Genomic DNA, 16,232 nt, shown 5'->3' with positions numbered 1-16,232 from the left:
TCTGATTTACAGCATCTGCAGTTCTTTCCATTTTTAACAAGTTTACATGTCCATGTTTTCAGTGATATTCACAGATGCATTTAAAGTAGCACACAGGCATTTAAAAACTTCACAGGCAGAAATAGAAGAATTGACAGCAAACATTGTAGAATCCCTACAGTGTGGAAACAGGCCATTCAGCCCAACAAGTCCACTCTGCCCCTCTGAAGACTATCCCATCCTGACTCATTCCCCTACCCCTGCATTTCCCCATGTCTAGCCCACCTAACCTACACATCCCTGAACACTACAGGACAGTTTAGCATGGCCAACCCACCTAACCTGCACATCTTTGGACTGTGGGAGAAAACCAGAGCACCCAGAGAAAACCCACACAGACACAGGGAGAACATGCAAACTCCACACAGACAGTTGCCCGAGGGTGGAATTGAATCTGGGTTCCTGGTGCTGTGAGGCAGCAGTGCTAACTACTGAGCCACCATGCCACCTATATTGCAATTAAAACATTTTAAACAAGAAACAAAGCCCTAGTGTTATTACCTACAAAAAGTGAACCTCTGAATGTGAGATTCAAAGTTCTGTACACAGCAATTAAGAGGGTTAGTAAAGTGATTTATCTTGGGTTACTCCAGATTGCAGGGAGAAGAATTGATTAAGTCATATTAACATGTTAAAGCAATATCATCGTAGATAGGAAGTTTAGAAAGAGCAAATCTGTCAGCTGGGAAGAAAAGTGGAGAATGTCAGAGACACCAAAATGAAGTCATAAGAGAATGAGAGACAACAAGGTGCAGGGCTAGATGAACACAGCAGGCCAAGCAGCATCCTCTCTGCTCCTATGATGCTGCTTGGCCTGCTGTGTTCATCTAGCCCTGCACCTTGTTGTCTCGGATTCTCCAGCATCTGCAGTTCCTACTATCTCTGATTCAATCATAAGAGAATGAGACCATTCACAAAGTAAAGCTTCTGTATCCTGACCAGCTAACAATGAAACACTGGGATGATTAGACTATATATTCTTGTGATTAGAGGAGGGAAATAGAGATCCAGTAAAGTTACTGAGGAATTTCAAGAGAATTTATGGAGATGCACCAAGCTGTACAATGTTAGCCAGGCAGATTGTGGATTGAGGGGAATCAGTATCAAAAAAACAACATCCTGGCATTTTAAAAGGAGAATAATAAGCTTAGGTGGGAATAGAAATTCAATACATGTTGGAAAACATTCAATGCCAAAGAAACTGGTGCACACTGATAGTGTTAGTTTCCAAACAGAATAAGTTGACTAGATTCTTCATTGACGACAGGCAAGTAACAAAAACCAACTTGTATGTAATTCCTCAGTTAGAGGATCATGTTGATAGTATTCACATTCCTTATGGGGGGAAGGGAGGAGTGAGCGTAGATGGAGAATAACAATTAATGTAAGGCAAAGCAGCAGGTTAGCAGGTGACGAGGAAGCTTCAAGTCCGTTGAAAATTAGGAAAAAAGTTAAAGGGAAGGAGAACTTAAGAGCTGTTAGTAATGGAGGTGATAGGACCCAAAAAAGGAGGTGCAAAAACTGGCAAAAGGGCACTTTATCTGAATGCTCAGAGCATTTGAAGCAAGGTGGATGAGTTGACGGTGCAAATCATGGCAAATGGGTATGATTTAGTGGCCATTACAGAGACATGGTTACAGGATGGTCATGACTGGGAGTTAAATATCCAGGGGTATCAAACTGTTCGGAAGGACAGACAGGAAGGTAAGGGAGGTGGTGTTGCTCTGATTTTTAAGGATGATATCAAGGCCGTATTGAGAGATGATATAGGTTCTACTGAACAAAACGCTGAATCCATTTGGGTGGAAATTAGGAATAGCAGGGAGAAGAAGTCACTGATAGGTGTGGTCTATAGGCCATCAAATAATGACATCGTGGTGGGGTGGGCAATAAACATCGAAATAGCTAATGCATGTAAAAATGGTACAGCAATTATCATGGGGATTTTAATCTGCATATCAATTGGTCAAACCAGGTCGGTCATGGCAGCCTTGAGGAGGGGTTCATAGAATGCATCCGCGATAATTTCCTTGAACAATATGTAATGGAACCTACGAGGGAGCAAGCTATCCCAGATCTAATCCTGTGTAATGAGACAGGAATAATTAATGATCTCACAGTTAGGGATCCTCTCGGAAGGAGGGATCACAGTATGGTCAAAATTAAAATACAGATGGAGCGTAAGAAGGTTAAATCCAGTACCAATGTCCTTTGCTTAAACAAAGGAGACTATGAAGGAATGAGGAAGGAGTTAGCTAAGGTAGAATGGGAGCAAAAACTTTATGGTGGGTCAATTGAGGAACAGTGGAGGACTTTCAAAACAATTTTTCACAGTGCTCAGCAGAAGTATATTCCAGTGATAAGGAAGAACTGTAGGAAAAGAGAGAGCCAGCCATGGACGTCGAAGGAAATAAAGGAAAGTATCAGATTAAAAAAAAATTACACACAAGAAAGCAAAGAGTAGTGGGAAACTAGTAGATTGGGAAATCTTTAAAGGCCAACAGGAAGCCACAAAAAAGTTATAAAGAAAAGTAAGATAGATTATGAGAGTAAACTAGCTCAGAATATAAAAACAGGCAGCAAAATTTTCTATAAGTATGTAAATCGTAAAAGAGTGGCGAAGGTAAACATTAATCCTTTAGAGGATGAGAAGGCCAATTTAATAACTGGGAATGAGGAAATAGCTGAGACATTAAACAGTTATTTCGTGTCAGTCTTCACAGTGGAAGACACAAATAACATACCGAAAACTAATGGCAAGAAGGTTATAGCAGGTGAGGACCTATAAACTATCATTATCACTAAGGAGGCAGTGCTGGGCAAGCTAATGGGGCTAAAGGTAGACAAGTCTCCTGGCCCTGATGAAATGCATCCCAGGGTACTAAAAGAGGTGATGGGGGAAATAGCAAATGCACTAGTAATTATTTACCAAAATTCACTGGACTCTGGGGTGGTTCCCCCAGATTGGAAAACAGCCTATGTGACACCACTGTTTAAAAAAGGAACTGGACAAAAAGCAGGTAACTATAGGCCAGTTAGCTTAACTTCAGTAGTGGGGAAAATGCTTGAATCTATCATTAAGGAAGAAATAGCAAGATATCTGGATATAAATTGTCCCAGTGGGAACAGAAGGGTCTAGGCCCGAAACGTCAGCCTCTCTGTTCCTATAATGCTGCTTGGCCTGCTGTGTTCATCCAGCCCTGCACCTTGTTGTCATGGGTTCATGAAGGGTAGGTCATGTTTAACTAATTTGGTCGAATTCTTTGAGGACATTACTTGCATGGTGAACAATGGGGAACCTGTGGATGTGGTGTGTCTGGATTTCCAGAAGGTATTTGACAACTTGCCACACCAAAGGCTGCTACATAAGATAAAGTTGCACGGTATTACAGGTAATGTATTGGCATGGATAGAGGATTGGTTGACCAGTAGAAAGCAAACAGTAGGGGTATATGGGTGTTTTTCTGGTTGGCGGTCAGTGGCTAGTGGTGTGCCTCAGGGATCAGTGTTGGGACCTCAATAGTTTACAATTTACATAGATGATTTGGAGTTGGGGACTAAGTGTGGTGTGTCAAAATTTACAGATGACACTAAGGTGAGTGGTAGAGCAAAGTGTGCAGAAGACACTGAAAGTCTGCAGAGGGATATAGATAGTCTAAGTGAGTGGGCAAAGGTCTGGCAGATGGAGTATAATGTTGATAAGTGTGAGGTCATCCAATTTGGTAGGAATAACAGCAAAATGGACCATGTTTTAAATGGTAAAAAGTTGCAGCACGCTGCTGTGCAGAGGGACTTGGGTGTCCTTGTGCATGAATCGCTAAAAGTAGGATTGCAGGTGCAGCAGGTAATTAAAAAGGCAAATGGAATTTTGTCTGTCATTGCTAGAGGGATGGAGTTTAAAAACAGGGAGGCTATGCTGCAGCTGTATCGGGTCCCGGTGAGGCCACACCTGGAGTACTGTGTGCAGTTTTGGTCTCCTTACTTGAGAAGAGATGTACTAGCACTGGAGGGGGTGCAGAGGAGATTCACTCGGTTGATTCCAGAGTTGAGAGGGTTGGATTATGAGGAGACACTGAGTAGGCTGGGATTATACTCATTGGAATTCAGAAGAATGAGGGGAGATCTTATAGAAACATATAAGATTATGAAGGGAATAGATAAGGTGGAGGCAGGGAGGTTGTTTCCGCTAGCAGGTGAAACTAGGACTAGGGGGCATAGCCTCAAAATAAAGGGAAGCAGATGTAGGACTGAGGTCAGGAGGAACTTCTTCACCCAAAGGGTTGTGAATCTGTGGAACTCCCTGCCCAGTGAAGCGGTTGAAGCTACCTCGCTGAATGTGTTTAAGGCAAGGCTAGACACATTTTTGAACAGTAAAGGAATTAAGGGTCATGGTGAGTGGGCGGGTAAGTGGAGCTGAGTCTCAAAGATCAGCCATGATCTTATTAAATGGCGGGGCAGGCTCAAGGGGCCAGATGGCCTACTCCTGCTCCTAGTTCTTATGTTCTTATTCTAATTCATTTGTTGAAGTGGTACAGGCAAGTACCATTAACATCAAGAGCTGAAGAAATGTCAGCTTTTGTTACACAGAAGGCATTGTATCAATGATGAGTCATGCCATTCAGGCTTAAAAGTGCCCCAGTTAAATTCCAAAGACTTATATATCAAGTCACAGTGAGTGTGCCTAGCTGTGTAGTTTATTTTGATGATTACTTGATATGTAGCAACACCTGGGAAAAACATGTAAAACTATTAAGGGACATTTTTTATACAGCTACAGTTAGTTGGCTTGATAAGATTTCCAAGATTTTTACCCAATTCCTTTGCATGTGCAGTAGGAGGTTTCACAACTTTGAAAAATTGTACATAATTTTTTTTATCAACCCCTTCAGACAACTTCTGAGTTTGCCTGTGCCATATAGTTTTCAGCATTCATAATAAACACACAACTGCTTCATTTTGTTTTCTAAGATCTCCCATGCTCAGATTCTGGAGTACAATGGCATTTGGCCAAGGGATCCCTTCATCTCAGCACATAAACTCACACAGAAGCTGGCTTCAGAGCTGACCAAGCCTGTGAAGTTTGAGTACAACAAAGGCCGAGTTGGAAACATCCAAGCCCCTGCAGACTTGCTTGAAGATGTCCTGAACATTCACCGTGGGATCCTTAACATCTTTCAAATCACCACGAAGAAATCACAAAATTTCTATGCGTTGCAAGAGGTACCTCTTTTGTTTTATTCAACGATATCAATAGCCCTTGCCCCGACATTAGTTTGTGTATTATGTACAAAACATCATAAGAAACAGAAGCAGGAATAGACCATTCAGCCCCTTGAGTCTGTTCCACGATTCAAATGATCATGGCTTATCTGCTGCCTCAGCTTCACATTCCATCCACTCCCCATACCCCTTGATTCCAGAAATCTCTTAGAAACCAGAAACCTCTCTACTACAACCTTAAATATCCTCATGATTGAGCATCCCCAACTCTCTGGGGTAGTAAATTCTAAAGATTCAGAACGCTTTGAGTGAAGAAATTACTATTCATCTCCACGGACAAAGAACAGTGCAGTACTGGAACAGGCCCTTCGGCCCACCAAGACTACACGGGCACATGATGCCTTTCTAAGCTAAAAATCTTTTGCCTCTACAATGCTCATATCCTCTGTTCCCTGCTTATTCATATATCTGTCAAGATGCCTCTTAAACGTTGCTACTGTATCCATCTCCACCTCCTCTGGCAACACATTCCAGACCTTTACCACACTCTGTGTAAAAAAATTTGCCTCTCACATCTCCTTTAAACTTACCCCCTTTTACCTTAAACCCATATCTGCTAGTAATTGATATTTCTACTTTGGGAAAAATAATCCAACTATCCATTGTAACCATACCACTCATAATTTTGTAAAATTCAATCAGGTCACCCCTCATCCTTCGAAAGTTAAGTGAAAACAAACCAAGTAGAAACTGCAGATGCTGGAGAATCTGAGATAACAAGGTGTAGAGCTGGATGAACACAGCAGGCCAAGCAGCATCAGAGGAGCAGGAAGGCTGACGTTTCGGGCCTAGACCCTTCAAAAGAACTGGGGAACTGTACACTACATCCCTCTGCACATTGATGTTCCTAAGAGTTCTGCCATTTACTGCAAACTTCACTCCTGTATTACATCTTCCAAAATGCATCGCCTCACATTTGTTCGGATTAAACTCCATCTGCCATTTCTCCACCCAAATCTCTAGCCTACCTACATCCTGGTCTATTCTCTGACAATTTCCTTCACTATCCGCAGCTCCCCCAGTCTTTGTGTCATCCGCAAGATTACTAATCAGGCCACTTACAGTCTCCTCCAAATCACTTATATATACTATAATCTCAGTCCAAAATGATCAAGCTCCTATCCTGAGACTGTGATGTGTATTTCTCTAGGCAAGGGGAGACAACCTCTGTGTCTTACCTCTCAGGCCTGTCCACATTCTTATCCATTTCAATGAGATCACATCTCATTCTTCTAAACTCCAGAGAATATAAACCCAACTTACGCAGTCCCTCTTTATAGGGCATTTCTCTCATCACAGGAAACATCCTAGTGAACCCTTGCTGTGCCATCTGCAATTCAAGTGTATCCTGCTTGACATAAAATGCCCAAAGTTGTGCACGTTATTTGAGATGTGGTTCTGTCAAAGCCTTGTACAGTAATAGCAAGACTTCTTTATTCTTGATCAGTCGGAGAATCAAGGGTTACTGGGAAAATGCAGCAGAGTGGACGTGAGGAATGTTGGATCAGCCATGATTCTATTGAATTGAGGGGTTGAACAGCCTATTCTTGTTCCCATTTCTTCGGGTCTTATGGTCTTGAACTTGCCTAGAAATGATAAACCATTTAAACTGGTGAATGAGACATACTAGTCTGACTTGTTGTATACTTCAAAATGGAGGACCAGTATGACCAGTATGAAATAAAGTCATTTCTTTTCCCATCTACAGGCTGGAATTGAAGGTGTTTGTCTCACAAATTACATCATTCAGGAAAACAAGAAAGCTAACCGAATTATTGTCACCAAGTCAAAAGACTTGAATAACTGTCAGGAGAAAGTTATGTTGTTCACTGGTGCCGTCTATGCTGAACTCTGCCCAATCTGCCAACAGGTAAACTTCATCAATTCAGATCTTTCTTCTCTCTTCATAAAACCAACTGTTATCTCCAAAACTCATAAAATAAACAAAACAGGAGAGTTTGTGTTTGACAACATTCTGGAAATTGGGCCCAAACGTGGCAAAAAATTATACTGGTTGCATTAGTCTTCAACCTTTCACTAAAGTTAACTTGCAAATTTTCCATGAACCAACAAAATTTATCCAAAAAATATTTGTTACCTCTATGTTTGACTATTTCAAAGTATCCCTGGTTGTGCTTCCATATTCTCCCCTCCATGTAATTATATCTAATTCTCTTTCAATACTCATTCATGGCTGGGCAGCATTTATTGCCCATCCCTAATTGCACAGAGGGCACTTAAAAGTCAACCACATTGCTGTGGGTCTGGAGTCACATGTAGGCCAGACCAGGTAAGGATGGCAGATTCCTTCCCGAAAGGACATTAGTGAATCAGATGGGTTTTTCCTACACATGAAACTGCCATCATTGGACTCTTAATTCCAGACTTTTATTAAATTCAAATTCCACCATCAGCCACCAAGGGATTCAAACCCAGGTCCCCAGAACATTACCTGGGTCTCCGGATTAACAGTTCAGCAATAATACCACCAGGCCATCACCTCCCCTTGCTGTCTTGTCCTCACTCTCACCAGGTTCTGATCACTATCTCCTGTTATAGGCAATCTCTCAAGACTCAGGGTGACTTGCTTGCAGTCCAGTTTAATTCTGGGTTCAAGTTCTGAGATGGCTGTTAAGTCTAATACATGATCTGAACATCCATCCATGTTGGTGTTCACCCAACAAATCTGTGCTCATGGACCCACATTCAATTCCAGTTAAGGACTGCCTCAATTTTAAATTCACATCATTTTCAAATCTTTCCTTGGCCTAACCCCAAGCTTTTTCAATCTCCCTCATCCATAACACCTTCTGAGATATCTGTGCTCCTCTAATTCTGATCCCTTGAATATTTCCAGTCTTAAATACCCCACCATTAGTTACCATATGTTAACTTTGAAGGATATAAGCATTGAAATATTCTTGCTAAATCTCTCTGCCTCTTTATCATGTTTTCCTACTTTAATATTATCTTTAAACTTCCTTTCCAACAGAGCTTTTCGACATCAGTACTAATATCGCCTTATGTCATTTCTGGGAAGCACCATGCAAACATTTAATTACACCTAGGCAACCACAAAAACACAAATTGTTGTTGATGCTCTGAATGGAGGTGCACAAAATGATAACATGATGTCGTTTTCTATTTTCAGTGGAGTAGGAATATACGTGCATCTGCTACTTTCACCCATACCCTAAAACCTACAGCAACTGGTGCAATTCTTCAGGAAGCAAGGGTTCAAGAAGTGCATCAATTTACACCATTCAATGAGCGTGATGGAGCCGCTATCATGGAAGCTAGGTTAGTCTTTGGATATGAACCCGTTGTACCATTAATTTGTATTCATACAAAACTCATGTGTTGCTGAAAAAGACATACTTTGTCAAAGCTTTGTATCTTCCACTCATCAGGAAAGTTCATAAGACAAAACCAACATAGCAAGAATACACCCTTTTGAACTCAATGAGAAGAGAGTACTGATTGATTGGTAGGAGAGTATTTCAGAGAATGCACCAGTTAGATGATGACTGATAGTTAAGTGCCAACTTTATTGGAATCATAGAATCCCTACCATGTGGAAGGAGGCCATTCAACCCACGTTGACCTTCCAAAGGGCATCCCACCCTATCCCTGTAACCCTGCATTTCCCATGGCTAACCCACCTAGCCTCCACATCCCTGGACACCATAGGCAATTTAGCATGGCCAATCCACCTAATCTGCATATCTTTGGACTGTGGGAGGAAACCCACACAGACATGGGGAGAATGTGCAAACTCCAAACAGTAGCCTGAGGTGGAATTGAACCCAGAATCCTGGTGTTGTCAGGCAGAAGTGTTAACCACTGAGCCACTGTGCTGCCTCCAAAGCTTAAACCAAGCAGGTTGACTCTGATGGGTCAGGGCATTGCTCTGAGAAATGAATCAGCGAATGGCCATGATCTTTTTTTTGAGTTGGTACAGGCAGTGTGTGTTCATGTTCTTTCAGTCTGACAAGCATAGTCTCTTGTTCATTAATATATGTAGCTTTCAATACTCAAAAGTGTGCCATACTGAGAGCCCAACAACAGTCTTGTATTGGTTGGTCAGCATAATTCATAGCACACTCAAGATTATTTATCAAAAAAAAATTTCAGAATCACATCTAATATTGGGCACTGTGTTTTGGGTTTTGGAAGTTTGGACTGGCTGGGTGCAGTCAGTACATTGCTTCTTATGAGCAGTGGAAGGAATGTGCTTTTTGATATGATCTCCCAATATTTGGGACATCACTGAAATTCATATGCTCTATTACTTCTTTGTATACAGACAGACATCTTCTTAGCTTGACAGCAACATCCTGTTAATTTTAGTTTCTCATGATGTCTGTAATGAAATATGATTCCTTTTGTTTGAAATTCCATCTGATGTAAGTTGTCCTCGAAACTCAGACACAGACAGTTACATAAAACCCTGGTTAGACCCCAGTCGGAGCACTGTGAGCAGATCTGGGCACCACACCTTAGGAAGGATAAGTTGGCCTTGGATGGAGTACAGTGTAGGTTTACAAAAATGATACCAGGACTTCAGGTGTTAAGTTATGAGGAGTGATTATACAAATGAGGCATATTTTCTCTAGAAGGTTAAGGGGTGATCTGATTGAAGTCTTCAAACTATTAACAGGAAAAGACAGGGTAGATAGAGAGAAACTGTTTCCACTGGTTGGGCATTCTAGAACTAGGGGCATAGTCTGACAATTAGGGCCAGACCATTCAGGAGAGATGTTAAGAAGCACTTCAACACACAAAGGGTGGGAGATGTTTGGAACGCTCTTCCACAAATAGTAGTGGATGCTGGATCAGTTGTTAATTTAAAGTCTGAGATAGATGCATTTTTGTTACGTAAAGGTATTAAGGGATATTTGCCAAAGGCAGGTTTTTGGAGTTAGGTCATAGATTAGCCGTAATCTCATTGAAAGCAGAACAGGCTCGAGGGGCTGAATGGCCTACTCCTGTTCCCATGTTCCTATATTCCTATCACTGGCTTGCTGCTAAATAACAGGTTAGGGTTCTTAGTATTTTCAACATCTGATAATTGAATTCTGACTTGTGAAAAGGTTGAATTTTTCCCCCGGTCAATAACCTTTCTTCATCCAATCTACAGGCAACACCTTGTGCTGGTTAACATCAGGCCAGCAGTAATACATGAACAGCAGGTTCAGTTCGTGAACCGAGGAACCTTGAAATATCGCTTTGACGAGAATATACTTCTCAAACCAATAAAATTAACGAAAATCCAGAATGTGGAAAAAGCGGTAAATGTCACAATAAGAAGGCATATTGCTTCATCTTGTGCAGCTTTAGACCTCCTAAAGAACACTGAACAGGAGAGCACAGGAACAGGCCCTTCGGCCCACCATGGCTGGGCTGACTATAATGTCGTCCTAAACTGATCCCATCTGTCTACAAATAGTCCATATCCCTCTATTCCCTGTCTGTTCAAGTATTTATCTAAACGCCTCTGAAATGTTGCTAGTGTATCTGCTTCTACCATCTCCCCTGGCAGCATGAAGACAATAAGAACCTGATCAGGAGTAGATCGTGTAGCTCTTTTACCAATTACTTTGAATTGATGTCGTTTGTTTTCGATCTCTGAAATTCTGATTGTAGAAACACATCACCTGTACATCTGTCTTATTAAAGAACGTTGTGTCTCAGTATCACCTCCCATTCCTCTAAAGTGTAGAGAGTGTTCCATGATCTCTCCTCACAAGACACCTCCCTTTATCTCAGCAATGAATTGTGTGAAAACCCTTGTATGTAGCAAGTGTATCCTTTACCCAGAATCTCAGAAGCATTACTTTGCAGATGGAGACCATTCAGCCCCTCATGTTTGCACCAGCTCTTCAAACGAGCATCATTACCTAGTGCCAATCTCCTGCTTTGCCCCCATATCCTTGCACATGTTTTCTATCCAAAATAACCACCCAATGCCCTCTTGAATGTCTCAATTGAACCTGCCTCCACTACAATGCCAGGCTGTGGATTTCATACCCTAACTACTTGCTGTGTGACAGATTTTTATGCACATCTTTTTGCAAATCAATTTCAATCTACACCGTCTTGTTCTTGTTTCTTTAATGTGTGGGAAAACCTCAATCAGACTTCATCTTAGCTTTCTTTTCTCCAAACAGAAAAGTCTCAATACGTCTACCCTCATAACTGAAGTTCCTCATCCATGGAACCATTCTTTCTGCAGTACAGATATTTAAATAGTGCAGTGTTTGGTTTTGTTTGTTTATGGGATATGGGTGTCTCTGACTATATCAGCATTTATTGCCCATCCTGTACTGCAGTTGATTTCACTATGGCCTTATATAATTGTAGCACTCCAACACACTTGTAATCAGGACTAACATATAACTTGCATTCTTAATTTTCTTTGTGTCATTTATATATTAATTCATGATTCATGACTCCCAACTCTGTCTAATTGTGAACACTTTCCACTTCTTTCAAAAAATATTCTGCCTTTCCATTCATCCTGCCAAAGTGATAATGCCACACTCACATATTACTCTTACCAAATCACATTGAATTGTTTTGTAGGCTCCTGAGCTTAGTTCACTTCGGCTTAGCTTGCCATGTGACGTACAAAAGAGATTGAAGAAATTGCACAATGCATGGGCTTGAGTTAAAGCCAGTTCTGATCACGAGGAAGAACAGAGTTGGAGAATATGCGGGTGGGCTGGGAATAAGAGGGTTGGAGAAGGTTTGAGACCATTAGATGTAGGAGCAGAAGAAAGCCATTCAGCCCATCAAGTCGGCTCTGCCATTCGATGACTGCTCTGATAAACATCAACTCCACTTTCCTGCCTTTCCCACATAACCCTCCATCCCTTTACTGATTAAAATCTCTGCCAGGAATATACTTAATGTCCCATTCTAGACAGCCTTCTGTGGTAAAGAGTTCCACAGATTTACTACCCTCTGGGAGAATAAATTCCTCCTCTTTTCTGGCTTAAAGGTGCAACCCTTTATTCTAAGATTCTGCCCTCTGGCCCTAGACATTCCCATAAGGGGACAACAAGGATTTGTGTGGGTATAAACTGTTTGGGCTGAATGGCCTGTTTCTGAGCTGTGAAATTGTGAGTGATTTGAGGTAATCTCCAATTTTTGTAGATCCAAGACACCTTGACACACCTGGAGAGAGTCCATTCTGACACTGCTGCCAAATTTCTACAGCTTGTTCAATTACTCCGATCCACAACGGAGGAAACCATTGATACCTTGTGCAGAAAGTCCCACAACCACCAGCTCCAGTAAGTAATTGACTCTTACATTGCTTGTTTACTGGTTTATGGAAAAAAAGAAAACATTCAACAAAGTGTTGTTCCTCTGTCTGGTTAAATTTAGGACAATCTGAATCACTATTCAATTTATTTACCTTGATTTCTGACAGTCTTGCTGAATAAAAATGTAAGAATCCGAGTTTTGAAAATTTCATATGACCACAAAATATTAATGTCCAGTTAAGTCCATTATTGTTTGTAAATGTTTCCATTTGAGCTTAAAGAGAAACTTCTTGGCTGTTAATTAGGTAGCTATTATTTATCTGAGCAAATATATATAGCCAACGTCCAAAACAAAGGGGTTGAGTGGGGGTTTAGGTGCAAGGAGCTGTCAGACTGAGTAGTTGATAAACTCTACCCACAGAAGAATATGCCTTGAATCTCTGTCTAACTGACTGGCTTGGGTACAGATTAACACTCCCTACTCTTAGAATTAGAATTAGAATTAGCCTTTATTGACACGTCTACTTAATGAGTTCAGTGAAAAGTTTACATGTCGCCACTTACAGCCCTACCTGAGGTACAAAGGTATCTAGGTGCAGTTTCTTTAATTACAAGATCTTGGAAAATAGAGAAATGAAATGTCAAACGCTGCAGAAATAAAAGTTCAGAACAATGGTCTTTGAATGCTGGCACCTAGCCTCTAGTCTGCACTGGGCCCTGGTTCCAGACCTTGAGGATCATGAGGCTGAGAGATCACTTCAGACCGCCATGCTGGGCCAGGAACACCACACCAGGCCCGGGACACCATGCCGGGCCCAGAACACCACACCAGGAGCTGCCCTGGGAAGCGGCTACACCAGGCCGGCAGGTCGCTGGTCGCCAGAGCCCAGGAATTGTTGCCAGAGCCTGGGAATCATCGGTAGCCGGGAGAGAAGAAGAAGAAAAAACACTAAGAGGAAAAGAAATTGAAGAAAAGGCGATGAAGAATGAGCAGAGTGGACAAGCTCTGGCTGGAGTGTTTTACTACACTGCTGTCTTGGTCAAAAGGGAGAGAATTACAGATTTCCAAGCCCTTTCAAAGGCCCATCTTTTGTTCTTGAGTCCGATACTGGAGTTACAGTCTCCAAGTTTTATAATTTTAAATAGTTTCAAGTGCACATCTTCAATAATCAAGGTAATACAAGCCTACACTACACAACCTGTCAACATGATGTGATTATTCGTTACGGTGAGACCGTAAATAGATAAACATTAAATAAGGGGTCTCCCTTTCTGAAGTATTGTCTCCAAAATAGGGATATAAAATGTCCATATGGTTTCCCTGTCCAAAGGTCAATTTTGAGATTTGGTGATAGTTAGTTTGAATCTTCTCCTTTTCAACACACAAAAGTGCAAAATATAAATTAACCTTATACATTGTTCTGAGCAGTATTTGTAGAGTCTTGCCCGTACAAAGCTGCTCTTGAGAAGGTGGTGGTGAGCTGCCTTCTTGAACCACTGCAATTCATATGCTGTAGGTTGATCCACAATGCTGTTAGTGAGGTAATTCCAGGATTCTGACTCAGTGACAGTGAAGGAACAAAACTAGAAGTTTAAACTTAATTTTAAAAGTCCCTGGTTTCCCTTTTAGACCATAGCACCATCCCTCACTTTGATCCTTGCAACCTTTGTAGCAACTTGATTGATCACACATAACCATTTAACTAGGAGCATAGCAATGGGAGGAGGTCATTCAACCCTCCATAGCTATTCCATTGTCAAAAATAAGATTGTGGCTGTTTTTTTTTTGTGAACGTGACAAGAAAATGTAGAATTAAACATATAAAAACAAGAAGACCTTCTGGTCTATATATTGTAGCACTCGGCCCTGGATTCTGTCTGCACTTCCTGCTGTTGGAACATCTGCCGCACTGAATTTCCTCAAAACTAAAATTCAGAATTTGGACATCTCGGTGGCTGATACAGCTCAGGTTTTGGCTCTTGCCATGCATCAAGTCACAGCTGACCGTCAAAGCCTATCGATAGTCAGAGTAAGTATGAACACATTTCACTCACAGATACATAGAGGGACAGTTCTAAAGGAAGCCATTTGGCCCATCGTGCCTGTTCCATCTCCTGGATAGGGCTATGCAATTAGTTCCATTCCTCAATCTTTCCCCAGACATTTTTCCTTCAAAGATTTGTATAATTCCCTCTTTAAAATAATGATTAAATCTACTGCTGCCAGTCTTTTGGGATGGTGCATTCCAGATCCCAAAAAATTGCAATGTAAAAACATCTCTTGATTTCTCCTCTGATTCTTTTGATTGCCTTAAATCCCTGTCTTCTTTTTACTGAAGCTTCTGCCAATGGAAAACATTACTTCTTACTGACTCTATCAAAAATACTCATGATTTTGGACACCTAATTATCTATCCTATCAATAAGTGAAGTCCCTCATCCCTGGTACCATTCTTGCATCTATTAAAAACTGGGCTGGCAGTAATGTGGGTTTGATACTTTTATGATCCCAGCTGATATTATTCCTGAACTAGTCAGGTCCCAGACTGAAATCTGACTTGATAGATCATAGCTTATAGCATAGAACATCATAGAATCCCTACAGTGTGGAAACAGGCCCTTCGGCCCAACAAGCCCACATCGACCCTCAGAGCATCCCACCCAGACCCATCCCCCTATAACACACCTAATCTACACATCGCTGAACACTACGGGCAATTTAACGTGTCCAATCCACCTACCTTGCACATCTTTGGACTGTGGGAGGAAATTGGGGCATCTGGAGGAAACCCACACAGACACTGGGAAAATGTGAAAACTCCACACAGACAGTCGCCCAAGGGTGGATTCGTACCTGATCTCTGGCACTGTGAGGCAGCAGTGCTGACCGCTGAGCCACCATGCCACTTGTTTGATTTTTAATTCGTGCAATCCTTTCTCACTGAAACATAAGCACACAATGCTGCAGTTTTGATTTTAACAATAAAACTGAAGTTTCATATGCAACACAAAAGAAGATAAATAAAACAAACCAAATTATTTAGATACACCATGAGTTTAAAGATTTTGAATCACATGATAAAATACAATTGCATTTATTTCTGTAGTATCCCTGTACAATAATTCATCATCAGAGAGGATAACTTCTTTATCACCTCTGGAGTTTGACTGGACTGTTCCTTTCAATTCCCTATCTTGAAAGACTGATTACCTCTTCCTTGAGTATTCCTACAACTGAGCTTAGAGTTTCTCAGCTTCAAGTAACCCCTTTATGATTTTAGCCAAATACTTCTGGTCTGGAACTTTCTAAGTAAACCCCTTTCACTGAGGTAAATAATTTCACAGTTTTAAATTACCCCCTTTCTTCAGGAACAACTGTTTTATGCAGAGATAGAAGGAACTGCAGATGTTGGAGAATCTGAGATAACAAGGTATAGAGCTGGATGAACACAGCAGGCCAAGCAGCATCAGAGGAGCAGGAAAGCTGACGTTTCGGGCCTAGACCCTTCTTCAGAAAAAAAAACTGTTTTATGCATTCAGTTTTAACTTCCACAGCACTGGAACCAAAAAGCTTTCTAAATGTTCCCTAAGGCGAAAGGAAATTGAGATCCTTTTAACTAAAACCTGATGCCCAACTGTTTC

The 16,232-nt window shown here is 41.3% G+C and overlaps 1 protein-coding gene across 1 annotated transcript in view; it reads left to right on the top strand.

Moving 5' to 3' along the window:
• Positions 1 to 16,232, top strand: part of LOC109924209 (vitellogenin-like) — a 79,664-nt gene that overhangs the window by 2,807 nt on the left and 60,625 nt on the right. The window contains exons 4-9 of the mRNA XM_048601562.1: positions 5,008 to 5,259; positions 7,028 to 7,189; positions 8,471 to 8,619; positions 10,460 to 10,610; positions 12,478 to 12,617; positions 14,449 to 14,620. Coding sequence (XP_048457519.1) covers positions 5,008 to 5,259; positions 7,028 to 7,189; positions 8,471 to 8,619; positions 10,460 to 10,610; positions 12,478 to 12,617; positions 14,449 to 14,620 — 1,026 coding nt within the window. The remainder of the gene's footprint in view (positions 1 to 5,007; positions 5,260 to 7,027; positions 7,190 to 8,470; positions 8,620 to 10,459; positions 10,611 to 12,477; positions 12,618 to 14,448; positions 14,621 to 16,232) is intronic.

The sequence above is a fragment of the Rhincodon typus genome, chromosome 10, assembly GCF_021869965.1.
Source record: "Rhincodon typus isolate 14 chromosome 10, sRhiTyp1.1, whole genome shotgun sequence".
Taxonomy (NCBI): Eukaryota; Metazoa; Chordata; class Chondrichthyes; order Orectolobiformes; family Rhincodontidae; genus Rhincodon; species Rhincodon typus.
The sequence above is the reverse complement of the archived record's forward strand: the minus strand, read 5'-3'. Positions and strand labels throughout refer to the sequence as shown.